The 17589-nt window shown below is 37.7% G+C and overlaps 2 protein-coding genes across 3 annotated transcripts; both read left to right on the top strand.

The window, feature by feature from the left end:
- Nucleotides 1–5839: 5839 nt before the first annotated feature.
- On the top strand, nucleotides 5840–9060 carry LOC125196998 (putative late blight resistance protein homolog R1B-8). The gene is made up of 2 exons (XM_048095688.2): nucleotides 5840–8497; nucleotides 8798–9060. The coding sequence occupies exon 1, from the start codon at nucleotides 5878–5880 to the stop codon at nucleotides 8485–8487; it is 2610 nt and encodes an 869-aa protein (XP_047951645.1). The 5' UTR covers nucleotides 5840–5877; the 3' UTR covers nucleotides 8488–8497; nucleotides 8798–9060.
- A 1639-nt stretch (nucleotides 9061–10699) lies between these two features.
- Nucleotides 10700–17334, top strand: LOC125194224 (RNA recognition motif (RRM)-containing protein). 2 transcript variants are annotated; one of them, XR_007171729.2, is made up of 5 exons: nucleotides 10700–11394; nucleotides 12323–12754; nucleotides 14003–14519; nucleotides 15710–16780; nucleotides 16896–17334. XR_007171729.2 is itself a non-coding variant. In XM_089056285.1 (4 exons), exons 1-4 carry the CDS (start codon nucleotides 10815–10817, stop codon nucleotides 16671–16673), a joined length of 2493 nt encoding a protein of 830 aa, XP_088912411.1. In that variant the 5' UTR covers nucleotides 10700–10814; the 3' UTR covers nucleotides 16674–17334. The 2 variants fall into 2 exon arrangements, 1 of the variants encoding a protein (XP_088912411.1); XM_089056285.1 differs by having other exon boundaries at nucleotides 15710–17334.
- The last annotated feature ends 255 nt before the right edge of the window (nucleotides 17335–17589 follow it).

Below are 17589 nucleotides of genomic sequence, written 5' to 3'. Positions count from 1 at the left end.
TATATTTTTATTTCCAACAAATTCAATTAATAAAAACACACTTCATTAAATAAAATAAAGTTACAATTTAAAATACTAAAAAACTAAAAAAACACATAATTAAAATCCTAAAATAATAATAAAAAAAGACATAATTTAAAATACTAGAAATTACAAATTAAAATCCTAAATTAAAATACTAGAAACTACTCATCCCCCGAATGCGGTGACGGTGTCCTCAAGCTAAGTGGAGGTGGAATACCAAATTGATTTGCCAAATACTCAATGCCGACAAGATGGGCTTGATATTGAGGAGGGGTCATGCGAGAAGTGTCCTCCATCGTGGCGGTGAAGTACATGAACATTAGGGAGGACGGCGGCCATTGGGAGCCCACTTGGCTTGATTCGCCTCGGCCCCTCCCTCTCCCTCCAGCCGCCTTCGCCGCTTTGTTCCCTTGCGGCCGACGTCGTGTACCGGAGGAGCCCCCTGCATCGGAGGTCGGGAATTCAAACTCTTGTGAGGCGGCATTGCCTTCCCCTGTATCACTAGACAAGTATTGGCCACTCGCCACGTGCGTTTCACGTTCGAGCCCGTGCAGGTCCACCTATCAATATGTTTGACCGCCTCCCAAACATCGGGAAATTTGAAATCTTTGCCGGTGTCGGATTAAAAGACTCAGAAAGCCGCTCTCAGAATGTCGGCTCCACTGGCTCCGCTTTTGTATTGCTTCGCTTCCCTCTTGTAGATGCCAATTTTTTTTTGACATCTCTGCCAGCTCGCTCAAAATGAGAGCGAGGTTGCCACTGACGGTCTTCTTCGGCTTCTTTGCGTTGTACACGCTGGTGACCTTTTCCCAAAAAACCTTGCGGGTTTGTTGATTCCCGAAGATGGGATCGTTCGACGTGCTGATTCAAGCGTCGAACAGAGTCATCGTCTCCACTTGTGTGTATGGATGACGGGCGCCCTCCTCAACGCCATCGTCATTCTCTAGAATATCCACCCTAATTTGGGATAATCCCTGCGTTTGCGAGCGACTCGGGCCGCCGGAGGGAGGATGATAGTATGTATCAACTGGATTCGATGGTGTTTGGTACGCCGGCGTTGCCGAACCTTGGGTGCCTGGCGACGAACTGGAACCGGAAGCACCCAAAACATTGTACATGCCTGACTCAACTTATTTTAACACAAATAATACCCGCAAGTGTACGGGGCTAGTGTAGCAATTAGCAAGCAAGAGTATCGTATCCCACAGAGACAAATTTGCACTAACTTAACTACCACGAACAAATATTAACTACTATCTAGACACTCGGAAAAAGTTTGGTTTGTACTAACACTAATAAAAGCATATGAAATGCATGTAATCAATTAAGAACAAATAAACACGAAGTGAGAAGATAATATGGAGAAAATTGTAAAACTCAAGGATCCGATGCACAATTCCAAGCTCTTATCCAATCAAATTGTCTTACCTTTTGGTGTCTCTAGAGTTACTAAGTCGACCACAATTATAGATTAAATCCCTTCCCGATGTGAGAAACCTGTAGATTTGATGCTAGGATTGAAGTCCCCTTCTAATCCTAAACCCCTAACTCCCAAAAGCTCGATTAGGTCAAAGACCTTACTCAAAACCCCAACTCTCCCGAGTTCTATTGTATTAAGATGTGAATTATTCTTATTTCCAAATTAATTATTTCATCTTCCGATTAATCTAATTAATCATACACAATCAAGTGGTGATCAAGCGATTGAAAGGAATAAACCCAAGAATAATCAAATAACTACAAGAGCAAGGTAAGAACAAAATCAATTGGATAAAAACTATGAAATTAGTGCATCATCACCAAGAATTCTACAAAAAGGGTTTAGCTACTCATGTTCATGAAGAAAACCAAGTTTAACACAAAGTATTCCATCAAAAGCAAGAGAAATAGATACTAAGAACTTCTGTGGAACGAATTTATGGAGTGAATCTTCAATCTTCCGATCTAGAATCTTTAATCATCGATTCCCTCTCTCAAAGGTGTTCTTGGGGGTGTGTGTGAGTGTTGGAGGCGGTAAGTGTAGAATGAATCTCGTCTGCTGCAACTCTAGCCTTTTCTTCTTTTTCTTTTCTCAAAAATCGTGTTTTTTGCAAAATAATTAGCCAAAACAGTGCATACGGCCGGGTGAATTAATACACTGTAAATTCACTCGTCTCTGTGAAGATTTTTGACCCCTTTCTGACTCTTTCAGCGCTGAATTACCGTACCCGGCCGCGTGAATTTATAGGGTAATAATTCACCCTGCCGCGTGAAAGTTTCTGGACAACGCAGTGTTCTTATAACGGCCATAACTTCTTCTACCGAACTTCGATTGAAGCGTGCGAGATAACCACGGGAAGCTCTTTCAAAGACGAAGAGATTGATATGCATTAGGAGCTGATTAGACTTCAAAATCTCCGGTAAAAATTGTCTCAAACCAAGGCTGTTGCACATCCACATATTTTGTACCTTTTTCTACACATTTAACAAAATGGTCAACATACCAACATAATAGAGAAGTAGATATAAACACGCCCAATAATAGACAAAATATGATCAAATTCATACAAAAACACCCTCTAAAACCATGTAAAATCCAAGTATGTCAATGCCCCCAGTCGACAAACGCATTCAAGTCGTAGCCGCCGTCGCCGCCGGAGTTTCATTCACCGAACATTTTTCCAAAATTGGAGAGGAAAGAGATTTGTGAGAGTGTAGTGTTTGTGTGTGGGGAAAATGGTGGGGGATTTGTGTGTGTGTGTGTAGTGTTATATATATATATATATATATATATATATATAGAGAGAGAGAGAGAGAGAGAGAGTCCCATTATCCACAAACCCACTCTTAAAGACCGAACCACCGAACCATACCAAATTAGGGCTTTTAGATCTAGTATTTTATGGATGAGATTCACAAATTTATAAATTATTTTCTCCTTCATCACCAGTCTATTTTTATTCATCCGAAGGTAAATAAGTCATACTAACACGTTACGAATATTTAACTTCATTCCAGAATATATTACTTCATTCCGGTAGGTTTTTACTTCATTCTAATAGGATTATTACTTCATTCTAGTACGTAAATGCTGTTTCGCCGTCGCGTGCAGTTCTTTCTCTCTACAATATCTATCACCACTACGACGCTGATATGGTGTAATAAACGCATGGAATAATATAATAGATTATATGAACGAAGTATGTGTAGAAGCATTTGAAGTCCTACTGGAATGAAGTAAAAACCTTATCCAATGAAGTAATAACGTTTCTGAATGAAGTAATAAATTCACTTGAATAAATTGCATTTTTTAATGTCAATAAAGTAAAAACTCATGTCAATGAATTCGAATGAAGCATATGTTGAATCATTTCAAAACGTACTTGAAGCAAGTAAAAACATGTTGTAGTTTCAATGTATTACGTACAGAATGAAGTAATAAACCTATACAATGAAGTAAAATTGGCTTGTAATGAAGAGCGAAAAAAATTTACAGCAACATATCTCATCAAAAAACTAGATCTTATGGCCCAAATTTGTTCTCTAGTTCGGTCTTTAAGAAGGTTCGACATTGATTACAACTCTATATATATATATATATATATATATATATATATATATATATATATATATATATATAGGGACGTGATCAAATGCAAACTCTAAATATTGTACAAACTCCAAACTTTGATCTGGACCGTTAGAAAATATCAACAGATCATGAAATAATAGCAACAAAAAATGTCAACACAATGTCAACGGTTGATGTTGTGTTGAAATTGTGTTGACATTGTGTTGATATCAGAATCTTGAAATTTTATACGGTGTTGACATTATATTGATATTGTGTTGAAAAAGTTTGGAGTTTGTACAATATATGGGTTTGCATTTTATCACTACCATATATATATATATATATAGGTTTGTGTTAAAATGACAACCCCTCTTAAAATGACACCGTGACATAATTTACAGTAATAACTAATAACTTTCAATATTGTGCATTAACATTATCAACACAAAGACATAATTATATCAATACAACATGTGAATTTAAAATGTCAACACAAAGACATAAGTGTATCAGCACAAGAAAATTGATAAATTTATGTCTTTGTGTTGATGTTTTTAACATATAAAATTGATATTAGTTATTTGTTATTACCATAACTTAGTTAGTATTTGATCACACACCTATATATATAATATATATATATATATATATATTAAAAAATCGACCCCCACTCGCGGGCCGGTGAGTGGGCGTCATGCCGCGCGCCAGAGCGCCACATGGCGCTGGTGCGTGGCGAGACGTCTCGCTGGCCACCCCTCCCTCATGAGACACGCGACGAGACAGCAGGCTTGCAGCAACGTCTCGCTTCGGTCTCGTCTCGCCGGGTCGAGACCGAGCCCGCAATGAGATGCCGCTGCGGATGCTCTAAGTTGGCTGTCAGAAATTTCAATTGATCAACAACTTAGTTTTGCAGCTGAGTTGAGTGTTTGCAATCGCATGTGGTGCAGGCAATACGACGGACCTAGTCTTAAAAGATATTTTCAAATGTTATGGATTAAAATTGATATCTTAGTAAAGTTTGTGGACGGAGAAATATATTCTCTCTTTTAGATATTAAATAGTTTAAATTTTTTTTTATGGTTACGTGACTCGAACATTATTTTTTTTTAGATATTATTTTTAGTATTATTTAATTTTTTTAATTTGACAACATGTATTTATTTATTATAAAATTTGCATCCCTAATCTACGGTCTGATATCATCAGTGAGTATTTTATATGATCAACGAACTATGATGTTAGTTTGATCATTTTTTATTTGCAACAAACCTTCTTTCTTGTTGTGATTTGTTTGTTTCTGACACCGCAGCTTTGGGCTTTTCTCTTTGGGCACTGATGCAGCTAATTGGGCTTCATCAATGGGCTTAGCCCTTGTGCTCTCATGCACAACACATTCACCTTCCATCCCATTTAAGATGTCCATAATTTTAAATGACATGAAATTTTAGAAAGAGCGTCTATATGAAGTAGAGAGAAAAATATAAGTTGAATATTTTAATGTTGAAAAATGAGAGAATTTTTTTCCGAATATAGAAAATGGACATTTTGAGTAAAATAAATTATAAAAGAAAAGTAAACATCTTGAGTGAGACGAATGAAGTAGTACTTCTTTTGCAGCATATCTCAGCATTGTAGTTTGTTTATTCCCAATTAGTTCCTCAATCCATGAATAATAGGTTCAGTTTGACTTGACACAAATTTGAAGAAGTGTAATGAAAAATGAATAGGAAAAAGTATAGTGGAATGTAAGTCATACTTGTATATAGAATTCTCTCCGTTCCTTGTTAAGTAAGACGTTTCTTTTTAGTATGGAGATTAAGAATAGTGTGTTAAGAGAATGGTAAATAAAGTAAGAGAGATGAATAGAGAATAAATTAAGAGATGTAGTTACTTTTTGCCAAAATTAAAAGTGACTCAATTAACACTCTATTAACAATTGAATGAATAAGTATTAATTTTATAATAAGAAGATAATGATGGGACGATGTTGATGGACGGGGAGTAAATTTTACAAATTGAATAATAAAGAATTTTTTCAAAGAGATCGCACCGAGTGAACTACATGAATCTTCAATCTACAGAACAGGTTCATGGGCTTATGATTAAACCACCCTATAAAATATAGCCAACTAACCAATAAATTGACAAAAAAAATTTGTATTATTTGCTGGCTGCCAGAAATTTCATTTGATCAACAAGTTTGTTACAGGTGTGATGTTAGTTTAAACATTTTCTTTTGAATGTTTACAAGTCGACAAGCTTCCCTTCCTGTGTGTGTGTGTGAGAAAGAGATCTAAAAAATGGCATACAATCTTCAGTCACTCATCACTATCCTCCAACAAATTCTTGATCCTGAAGAATCACTTTGGATTGTTGATCGCAACAAACCACAACTCCAGTCCCTACTCCAAAAAGCTGAATCTCTGATGCACATTCTTGAAAAGTCTTCACTCACCAATATACTACCAAGTAATTTGGAGAGCCAAATCAGAGATGTTTCATATAAAGCTGAAGACATTATTGAATCACGCATGGTTTCTTCGAAACTTATGCAAGACCGGCGTTCTAAGTTTGAGCAAGTGGTTTCCAACAGCGTGAGCTTGGCCTTTCCAACACCAGATCTGCAGCAAGTAACTCAAGAGCTGGATTCTGCAATGGAACAAGTGGTGAAGCTCATGGAAGGGAAGAAGACGACTTCATCAAATCGTGCTTCTTTCTCTCATGGTGATGTGCAGCAAGTTGTAGAATCTCTAAGCCTCGTGGAGGTGGAGAAAAAGAAGATTCCGGCTGGTGCTCCTTTGTTGAGCTCCAAGATCAATTTGGTGGGAGTTGATGCATATCTGATGCAGTTGAAGGATCGACTTACAAATATGCAGACCAAGCTGGAGATCATCCCTATTACTGGGATGGGTGGCATAGGTAAGTCCACTCTTGCTCGAAATCTTTATGATGATCCGCTCATCACTAATCGCTTTGATTATCGTGGTTGGGCTGCAATTTCACAACTTCCCAATATGCGAGATATTCTATTAAGTCTTCTTCGTCGCCTAGACGAAAAGATTGATGATGAACTAAGTGGATGTAATGAAAATGAGTTGAAAGATATATTGTATAAGAGGTTGTTTGGGCGCAGATACATGATTGTGTTAGACGATATATGGAGTACCAAGTTCTGGGATGAGATAAGGATGTATTTTCCAGACAACAATGATGGGAGTCGTATTATGATCACCACCAGGGAATCTCATGTGGCCCAATATGTTGCAAACTCTAAGAGTCTGCATCATGACATGCAATTGCTTAATGAAGCCGTAAGTTGGGATCTACTTCGCCAAACTGTATTTGGAGAAGAGGATTGCCCTCTTGAATTACAAGAGATGGGATATAAGATTTCGAGTGATTGTGGTGGGCTTCCTCTTGCTATTCATGTGATTGGGGGGTTGTTGTCAAAGGTCGAAAGATCAAAAGATGCGTGGAAGCATTTTTCGGCAAATGTAAAAGCTTCCATTGTTGAATCCGAAGAGCAGTACTCCAATATACTTTCCTTGAGTTATAACTACTTACCCATTTACTTGAAACCATGTTTCTTATACATGGGAGCTTTTCCAGAAGATTATAAGATTAAGGGATCGAGACTTATAAGTCTATGGATAGCTGACGGATTTGTGAAATCTAATGGTGGTAAGAGTTTGGAGGAAGAGGCTATGGATTACTTGAAACTTCTCGTGGAGAGGAATCTACTTTTGGTTAGACGAGAAAAGTCCAATGGGAAAGCATTGAGTTACTCTATCCATGATCTTTTGAGAGATTTATGCATAAGGAAAGCTAATGAGGAGAAGTTTTTACACGTTAAGGATTCCATGCGGCGTGTAAGTGTTGAGTCATCATATGAAATGGACGATATGTGTGCTTCACCACAATTAATGTCAGTTGCTCGATCTTTTATATGCACTAATGATAAGATTAATATATCTCCGGTTTTATGCATGTTAAGATTAGTTAGGGTGCTAGATGTAATGGGTGTGTTATTGGAGGAGTTCCCAGAAGAAATATTACAACTTGTGAACTTACGCTACTTAGCTATAAACTGCTCTTCGGGTTTACCTGATGGAATATCAAGATTGCACAATCTGCAAACCTTGATTTGTCCACACAATATGCCATATGTGACGTCTGAATTATGGAGGATATCTGAGCTAAGACATATTAGGTTGGTGATGACAATATTCGAAATCCAGGAGATACAATTTGATCTTAAGAAGCTGCAGACGCTTTTCCATGCGTGGGTTACTCCAAAGCTGATTAGTAGTGGCTTTTTTAAAAGAATTCCAAATATTATAAGGTTGGGAATCTATTGTGAAGACTCACCAAACATTGAAGTTGATCTTAGCCATCTCCGCAAACTCGAAAAGTTAAGTTGCCAATCTAATTTGAATCATGATGGTAGCCGTTTTCTGCGTAATCTCAGATTACCATTTCATCTTAGAAAGTTGTCTCTTTTGGAATGTGTAGTATTTGAGATTTTGTTGTCAACTCTATGTGCACTACCGTATCTTGAAGTGCTTAAAATATCTGAATGTGTTTTTGAAAGTGTGGGAGAGGCCGAGGCAGAGGAAGAGTGGGAGGCTACAGAAGGAAATGAATTCTGTTCACTGAAGTATCTACATCTTCACTGCTTAAATCTTGTGCGTTGGAAAGCTGATGAGACAAACTTCCCTAGACTCCAGATTTTGGTTTTAACCAAATGCCATAAGCTAGAGGAAATCCCTAGCGCCATTGGAGATATCCCAACTCTCCAAAAAATTTATATAGCTGAATGTGGCACTTCTGTAGCGGCCTCGGCACAACAAATTCAGAAGGTGCAGCAAGAGGAGTACGACAACTACGACCTCCAAGTTTTTATAGATTAGAAGCCAAAAGGTAAAAATGCTAAACTCCAACCAATCAAACACATCCTCCATTTGTTAATATACGATCTATTCCTTTCACCCTGTAGTTGGTATATTCTCCTAATTAAACTGAATGTCATTTGTATTGTGTTACAATTTCTGCAACTCGAATATTTTCAACAACACACAATAATCATTGTTGGTTGATCTATATAATATGTAGTGTAGTATGAGTAAAGTATGCATGCTTATAATTGCTATATCTAGTGTGATATTTGTCGAGCTAGTTTGACCCGTTTATGTAATTTTGCAAACTGCTAATCTTTTTCAGCTCTCATATCGCTTGGAATATGCTCCTAAACATCTGGTAATCTGTTGGGTTCAGACACGAGTCACTATGATTGCAATACTGAGTCCCCCACAATGCTGGCGATGATTCTTGTTGTTACTTGCTTGTTCCTATTTTCAGATTGTGTTATCATTTTGTGTATGATTTTTCTGACTTGAACTTGGTATGTATCTCAAAGAAGTTTTCATAGTTTTTGTGACTAAGAAAATATCATAGAGGTACAATGCAGTAGCAATGTGGGATTTTAGCAGTGGCTTTCATCATTGACTTATTGATGCAAATAGGTTTTCTTGAGAGTTAGGAAAGGGAAAATATGAATGCATTACAATCTTGAGAGCAAATCTTGAACCGTAAAAAACCTCAACTGGAATTTGTAGCTTTGATGTTTACTAATGCTGTAATACTATAGTCTTTAACATTTTGGCTTGTGTTAATTACCAAGTCGAATATTCTTCTATGGGAAAGCGATGAAGAAATAGTGCAGGCCGATAATACCAAGCTGCTCGCGGGAGCTTGTTATCCGCAGTTGCTCTGGTCTGAGAAATTCTTACATTCGAGTTGGATGATATTATGTAGATATAACAACACAGCAGAGCTTGATAATTTATTACAATTATTTGGTCTATATTTAAAGTTACATCAGTTGCAGTTGTTGAATGGAGTATGCAAAAGGTTGGAACTTACTAGTGTTTGGAGAATATAACATACAAGTAAGGATTGGAATAAACATTGCAATTAGTTGGAGATTTTATAATAATTTCGAATAATCGACTGAAGCTTTTATCACTTTATGGATAAAATATGTACGGGACATAATCAATTACTAACTAATTATCAATTTCAAATTGAGATCAATTTTCAATCATTAGATTAGAAGATCTTGTGGTTAATATAATGAAGTGTAATATATTTTAAATTTAAATAATTATTAATTAAATTAAAAGAGTATTAATATTAAATGCTATATGTAATAATTATAACTAACTATTTTCTCTCTCCTCAAAATCATCTCAAATCTTTAAACTTACGTAACTCTCTCAATTTAAATTATTTTTTCGCAAAAAATATATCAAATTAAAGATAATTTAATAAGGATTCCAACGAGATCTCAATTGCATATGTTTCGACGACGTTCGGGTGATGAAATTTGATAAATTATATTTCAATTTTCGTACATATTAATAAGCAGCTTTTATCAACAAATGCAACAAAAAAAATCTCAATATATTGTAGGCAAAATCTCAATATTATGCAGGTCCAATCTCAATAAAAATGTGTTGATATTTTCTTGTCCTTGTGTTGATATTCTAATGTCATATTGTTGATATTTGTAATACACAATGTTGATATAAAGAAACACTCACGAAAATTATCATATGATAACATAATGACGATATTACCCTTTTTGTTGATATTTTGTCTACTATTTATTGAGATTTGTGAGCTTTAATCTCATCCACTCATTTTAAAATCTAAGGATGAAAATTTAGTCTTGATTTTGGATTAGGGTGCTATAAGCATTAGAATAGGACCCAAATATGTACATCCAATTTATTAAAATACTCCATGTATAGGTATATTTATATCGAATCGCTCTTACACCGATACAATGTGTTTTTCTCTAAAAACTAGTGTCACTATTTAACAATTTATAAAGCATATCTGATCTTAAAATCAGGTCAAATTCTTAATTAACTCTTTCTATTTCATGTAGCATAATCTCAAATATTAGAATCTATGAATCTCTATGGTTGGTATTACCAACTTAGCACTACAAAAAGAAAAATAATTTCAGCGTGCTTTATTTAATGGCTTAATTTGATTCTCACCCACTTGTTGTAGAGAAATTAAAATAATTGCCCCCATATTTGTCTAAATTGCAATATCCATTCAATCCCCAAATCTAAACAACACGCTTTCCCGTCTATCCCAAAGTTAGGTCAAATACACAGCAATTCGGAATTAGGGTTCGGCCATTGGTGCAAAGCTTCCCTGACAAATGGCCGGGAACAACACTACCCCTAGCATCAACAATCAAGTTACAGCGGTCTCTGCGGTGCCGAAGACCATATGGATGAAGCAAGCGGAGGAAGCCAAGTTGAAGAGCGAAGCCGAGAAGGCCGCCGCCGCTAAAGCCGCATTCGAAGCCACCTTCAATAGCAAGTCCCAGCCCCAGCTGCCCCAATCCCCTTCCGCCGCGCCGTCCTCCTCTTCGGATTCCGACGACGACAATGAGTCGTCCGAGAAGGACTCCTCCGTGGGGCCCGTGGACCCCTCGAGGTGCACGGCGCAGGGCGCGGGGATTGCTGGCGGCACGGCGTGCGTGGGGGCCACGTTTGCGGTGGTGACGAAGGACTCCGAGGGGAGGAAGGTGCCGCGTGGGGGTGCTCAGGTGAAAGTTAGGGTTTCGCCGGGAGTCGGAGTTGGGGGAAACGACCAGGACGGGATAGTGAAGGACATGGAGGATGGGAGCTATAGCGTGACTTATGTGGTGCCTAAGAGAGGGAATTATATGGTTAATGTGGAGTGCAATGGGAAGCCGATTATGGGAAGTCCATTCCCTGTTTTCTTCAGCCAAGGTTAATTAACTCTCTTGTTTTTTAATTTTATAATTTTCTGAATGAGTTTGTTTACTGCTACTGTTATGCGTACATTCTTTTGCAGAGATGAGTTAATACTCGTTTATTGATACACATTGATTATGTATCTTTATAGTATTTTCTCGTTGCGGAGTAGTAGCGTCTGCATATGAGTTGGTAATGAGGATCTCTTGGTTGTTTAGTTGAAGTGATTTAGTATCTGCAAACGACATAGCAGTTTTTTGGTATCTAGTCATTGCTTGCTCACTCTAGTAAGTATTAGTTATCCTTTCAAATATGTCAGTGCCAACTTTTTGGGGTAGGTACATAAATTGGATGTTCGATGCAAATGTAGGAGATATCATAGTATGATATTGCTAGGCTTGTAGTGATATTTTCCCCTTAGACTCTTGAAGATTGAGGAGAACATAGAAAACAATTGGTTAAAAAACGCATGGATGATTTATTAGAGGTAACTTAGCTCGTGATGCTATGATCGCATGTTGGATGCAAGCATTGTCTTACTCAAAATGACATTGCAGCATGTGATGATTGACATTCCTGTCTTGACTGGTTTTGAGTGTTTTTCATCTGACAATTGAAACCTTACTCATAAGAACTGGAACTCCAATAAAACTGTATCTTGTCTTTATAAACAATTTGTTCTACTCTCATTCAGCTCTCTTCCTTTGGAAAATATATTGATTATAGCAAATGGTTTGTATATCTCTTTACTATTTTATTTCATTATAGAGTTTTGCGCACTTATATTATAGTGTTTGATTGATTCCTGACAAGAAATGAATTAAACAAATTAGTGGATGCTCTGTAATGCTTGTTTTCATGTCTTCATGATGATGCATATGCATCATTTACTAGCGCCTTTACATAATAATGTCTTAATCATCGTCATATTTCTCTGGTTCAGGGACCCCCAATGGAGGGCTTCTTGGGGTGGCTCCAGCTGCTTCTTATCCTAATTTAGTAAACCAGACCATGCCCAATATGCCAAATTACTCTGGCTCTGTATCTGGTGCTTTTCCGGGCTTGCTGGGTATGATACCTGGTGTTGTCTCTGGGGCCTCAGGTGGAGTGGTTTTACCTGGAATGGGATCTTCCCTGGGAGAAATGTGTCGAGAGTACCTTAATGGGCGCTGTGCAAATACTAGTTGTAAGTTTAATCACCCTCCTCATAATCTGCTCATGACTGCCTTAGCTGCCTCTACTACAATGGGAACTCTAAGTCAAGTGCCAATGGCACCTTCTGCTGCTGCGATGGCGGCTGCTCAGGCAATTGTTGCTGCCCAAGCCCTTCAAGCCCATGCTGCAGCTCAAGCTCAGTCCAGCAAAGACTCATCTGGTAAGATCAGGCGATCCAGTTTCTTTTACATTTTGAGCCTCTATCCACAATCCCATTTCATTATACAAACCCATTTTTCCATACAACTTCTCACTTTTTGACTAGATTTTTAATTTTGTTAATGAATGTAACCTATTCCATTTCCAACCAGCCTTACCTCCCCCATACAAGTTCCAACCCTAATTTCTATAACCAATTATTGTGAGCACTGATATGAACATCTCTCTATCATTCTTTTTATTTGTGCTAGTGCTTGTGTGTTTGTGTTTGCTTATGTGTGCAAACAGGGCGTGGGTCTGCTTATGATTGAGGTCTGGAAAGTCAACTCAAACAAGGATTGATGGAGTATGCGGGTGGCAGAAAACTGGTTGTAAAGGTTATGGGAATGAATGTATGTATGGATGGATGCCGGTTAAGCCCAATAGGCTATATTATTAGTTTATTACAGTTAAGGACAATAGCCTGTGCTATCATGACTGAGAGAGTTGCCTTGGGGACATTGGTGTACGGCAAGGCAGCCTTGATGGAAGGTTGCTTCCTGCTGATTAGGAGGGGCAGGCCAAGGGCCAGGGTTCATACTTAATACTCCCTCCGTCCCAACCAAGATGACACATTTCTATTCTTTGTAACTTTCTCTCTCCCGTTAATACACTCAACCACTTTTTTCTCTTTCAAATTAAATATTCAACTCTCTCTCTCTCTCCATTTAATACTTACACCTGCTCTTTCTCTCTCCAATTAAACACAATAACCGAAAACTCCTAAAACCCTGTTAAGAAATGTGTCTATCGTAGCCGGGACGGAGGGAGTATTAAATACAGAATTTGACTGGGGGAAGAGTGTGCCTATGGCTGGTTGCTGTGCCGCCTTCTGAGTTCTGACAGCCAAGTGTAGAGTAATAAGGATGGGGGTTCAAGGATATTCAATGGAGTTTGAGCTACAGGCTGTTTTTCTCTGAAACAGTGAGATGGTGTTCTGTGTATAAATGAAGTGGTTTTCTGTTAAATTTCCTTTTCCATTTTGATTTCTTATGCTGTTATGCTATGTGTCACTTCTGTGTATTTTTTTTGTTTCAAACTCAAGTATATGTAATATTGCCTACTTAATACTTAATGGTACCGAAGTGCCTTATCTTTTAAGGTAACGATGATATTTTTTAGATTCCACTACTTGAATTTATTTTCTTAGTTTGTTGTATTCTTAACGTCTTCCAAGTGTTCTCATTTTCTTGTGATTGTCGTCTATTAGGTTCAGATGACAGTGAGAAGAAGGCTGATTCTCTTAAGAAAACTGTACAAGTCAGTAACCTTAGCCCTCTTCTGACAGTGGACCAGTTGAAGCAGCTTTTTGGTTTTTGTGGGACAGTTGTTGATTGTACGATAACTGAGTCTAAGCATTTTGCATATATTGAATACTCAAAAGCAGAAGAAGCTTCTTCTGCTTTGGCATTGAATAACATGGATGTTGGTGGCCGTCCATTAAATGTTGAAATGGCCAAATCACTCCCACCAAAACCTGCTTTGAATTCGGCAATGGGTTCATCATCCCTGCCGATGGTTATGCAGCAAGCTGTTGCCATGCAACAAATGCAGTTTCAGCAGGCTCTTCTGATGCAGCAAACACTGACAGCGCAGCAAGCAGCTAATCGTGCAGCAACTATGAAGTCTGCAACAGAATTAGCTGCAGCCAGAGCTGCAGAAATAAGTAAGAAGTTGCAAGCTGATGGTCTAGTCATTGAGGTTAAAGAACCTGAAAGAAAATCCAGGTATTTCTAAATACTTTGTTGGATCTTTTAGAAGTATTATACTTATAATGTATAACAATTAACAAATGCCATTGACTTGTATTCTCTGTAACGAAGTGTTTTTATAATAAATAGAACAAGTACAAAATGGTATATATAGCTTTTAAATCGAAATTCTAGTGATCCAAAAATAGAATTTATTTTGAAAATATTCATGCAGCTTTTTATTCCTTGCTATATCTTCGTTTTTGGAGTTTGTAATCATACTTATTGTTTTGGAAAAATATGCCCTTCATGCACTCATGGCAGTATAAGGCTACAATTTATGGATATAATATGTGGATAGTTTATCTTTGCTGTAGTTATAAAGTGGATTTGTTAGAGTTTTCTGCTTGATCTTCTTTCTAATATTGGCGTACACTTGTTGGAGAGGCCTTGATGATTTCTCGTTTGCAGCCTGAATATGAGACTTTGTTCTTCAATTCCCTCCGTTTATTAAAAATAATCACTCTTCCTTTATGGTCCATTTATTAAAAATAGAAACTTTCATTTTTTAGGAAACTTATTTCTCTCTAATGAGTTGAGACCCATTTTCCACTTACAAACCTTTTCTTTCTATCTTTCTCTTACTTTACTAATTTTGCATTAAAACCCGTACCATTTCAAAAGGTCCTATTTTTAGGAAACGGAGGGATTATTTATTTTGTAATAGTTTATAAGTAAACTCTTAAATTCAGATTTCAGCCTGTCATCTTGGCATCACAGGGTGAACGGCGATAAATAATTGTGTCTGGAGTCTTCATAATTGTTTCTTGTTAACTTTTGCTGTCATTGTCTATTCTTAAAAAAGCCCAAGTTATGGAATATTTTTCAATGTTGAGTTCTAAGATAGTATTCAGATTTCAGAATGAGGTAAATGTATGATCATCTCACACATCTTGTCGGCTATTCAGAACTGTTCTCATGTAGTAAGCAGAAAATTTGTTCCAAATTTTTTTGTGGGAGTTTTAGCAGTTGGGATTTACTTATTTTGCAGCACGCATAGGAGGTTTTCTTGTCTCTTCCTTAACATCTTGTTGGCCGTTTTCTTTTCCATGATTCTCTTTAATTTTTGTGTTCTTTTTGATAATTTCAGAAGAAAAGGCACAATTATATTCTTCTTCATCAATTTCTCTATAAACCAGCTCTAAACTGTATTGATGATGTTTCAGGTCACCAAATGGGCGTGCCAAGTCCAAATCTAGGTCAAGGTCAAAGTCTACTTCCCCTATAAATTATCGGTCAAGAGGGAAGTCACGCTCGTTCTCACCTCCTGCTCGTCGCCGAAGAGATTATCGATCCAGATCACCTGTGAGATCTCGCCATTACTCAAGTTATGAGAAGGACCATAGGTCTTATAAGGATGGTAGGGATGTCAGTGATAGAAGTAGGAGACGGGATTGGGGAAGATCACGTGATAACGATTCGCCTCTTTCCCGGAGAAAGAGAAGCAGGAGTGCAAGCCCTCGGGCTAGGAAATCATATCGGGATGATGTTGGATCGCCAAGGCATCGCCGAGAAAGTCCTGAAAGAACAAGAAAACCATCACGCCCTGATTCAAGATCTCCTCATCGTCAAAGGAGAAGGTCTTTATCATCAGAGGATGAAACAACTAAATCTAAACCTCGAAAGCGCTCATTGTCAAGATCTGATGAAATTGTACATCACTCTAGCGATAAGAAAGACAACAGAAGGGAAGAAAAACCCAAGAGTCGGAGTAGGAGACGCTCTAGGTCAGGTTCTGCTGATGGTCGAAAACATGTGCGAAGATCTTCCCCAAGTGTGTTGGAGGAAAGTAGGGCCAGACATCGAAGACGTTCAAGATCCAGATCTCAGGAAGATAAACATCAAGTGAGTGATAAATATGAAAGGAGCAAAGAGGATAAATCAAGGAACCGAGATAAAAGGCGATCCAGGTCCAGGTCAGCTGAAAGGCGTAGGAGAGGCAGTAAGACATCTCCGCGACATTCAAGTGGGCATAAATCAAAGCACAGGAAGCGCTCTCGTTCAAACTCAATTGAAAATTTAGTCGAAAACAAGGATGGGCAAGTTGATGTTCCTGTTAAAGCATTAGAGGATGGGAATGACAAATCTGCCACACCTGATGATATTCATATGGATAGTTTGGCTGAGTAGGGGCATATGAAGGGTGATGGTGTTGGAAGTGACTGTAGCTCTTAAAAAGTAATGTCTGAAGTGATGAAACTAATGAAGAGGATGATTGAACAAAGCCTAGAAAATATGTATCTAGCATGTTTCTGCTTGCCAGAGCTTCTTAACTGGGCTTCTGGTTTCAGGTTCAGCATAGTTAGGTGTTCTCAGCCTTCTTGTGATAAATGTACTTTGTTTCTATTGCAGGTTTGTGGCCAAATACATTTCTCTGGTGTCTGGAGTTGTGCTTGATTCAGTCAGCGCAGTTCAAGAAGTGTAACTACCCTCAGATCCAACCATGACAATGTTTTTCACATAACTGTTTAATTGATATATTATGAATCATAACCTCTATATGTAGGTAGTTGACTTCTTTTTTAATCCCGATATTCTGTTTGACTAATTTTTTTGGGAATGTTCAACAATCACTCACTCTCCTTTGCTTGAGATGCTAGCTATACTATATGCATTCCTTCTGTCGCTGGCATATCTTTTGGTTATTTTTTTGGAAAGCTCCTTAGTTAAATCCACCTCTTTTGTATTGTTTAACTAGTGCTCTTTGTGTCAATAGGGGCATGTATTGTTTGGACTCTGGATAAGATGAACTATACTAGTATGATTAGAGTGTAAACTAACTTCAGAGTTACCTTTGTTGTGATCTATTTTTTGTTAATGAGCTGGTGAATTACTGTCTGGCTTGATGGATTTAACCAGCAATAAGTTTTGCTTTCAATTTGAATTTGCTGTCTTGTGAGACTGTTACATTCATAAAGCTGCAGGTTGTGTGGCTGCAATTTCTTGGTGCTCTCTCAGATGAATTTGGCATGGTTTACGTATCTGATTATATACATAAGGTATGGTGCAATATAAAGTGAATCGAGTAACTGCTCTAACTAAATAT

The sequence above is a fragment of the Salvia hispanica genome, chromosome 4 (genome assembly GCF_029641045.1).
Source record: "Salvia hispanica isolate PSC_SH4W2 chromosome 4, Shi_PSC_v1, whole genome shotgun sequence".
Classification (NCBI taxonomy): Eukaryota; Viridiplantae; Streptophyta; class Magnoliopsida; order Lamiales; family Lamiaceae; genus Salvia; species Salvia hispanica.
This window is presented reverse-complemented; position numbering and strand designations above follow the sequence as displayed.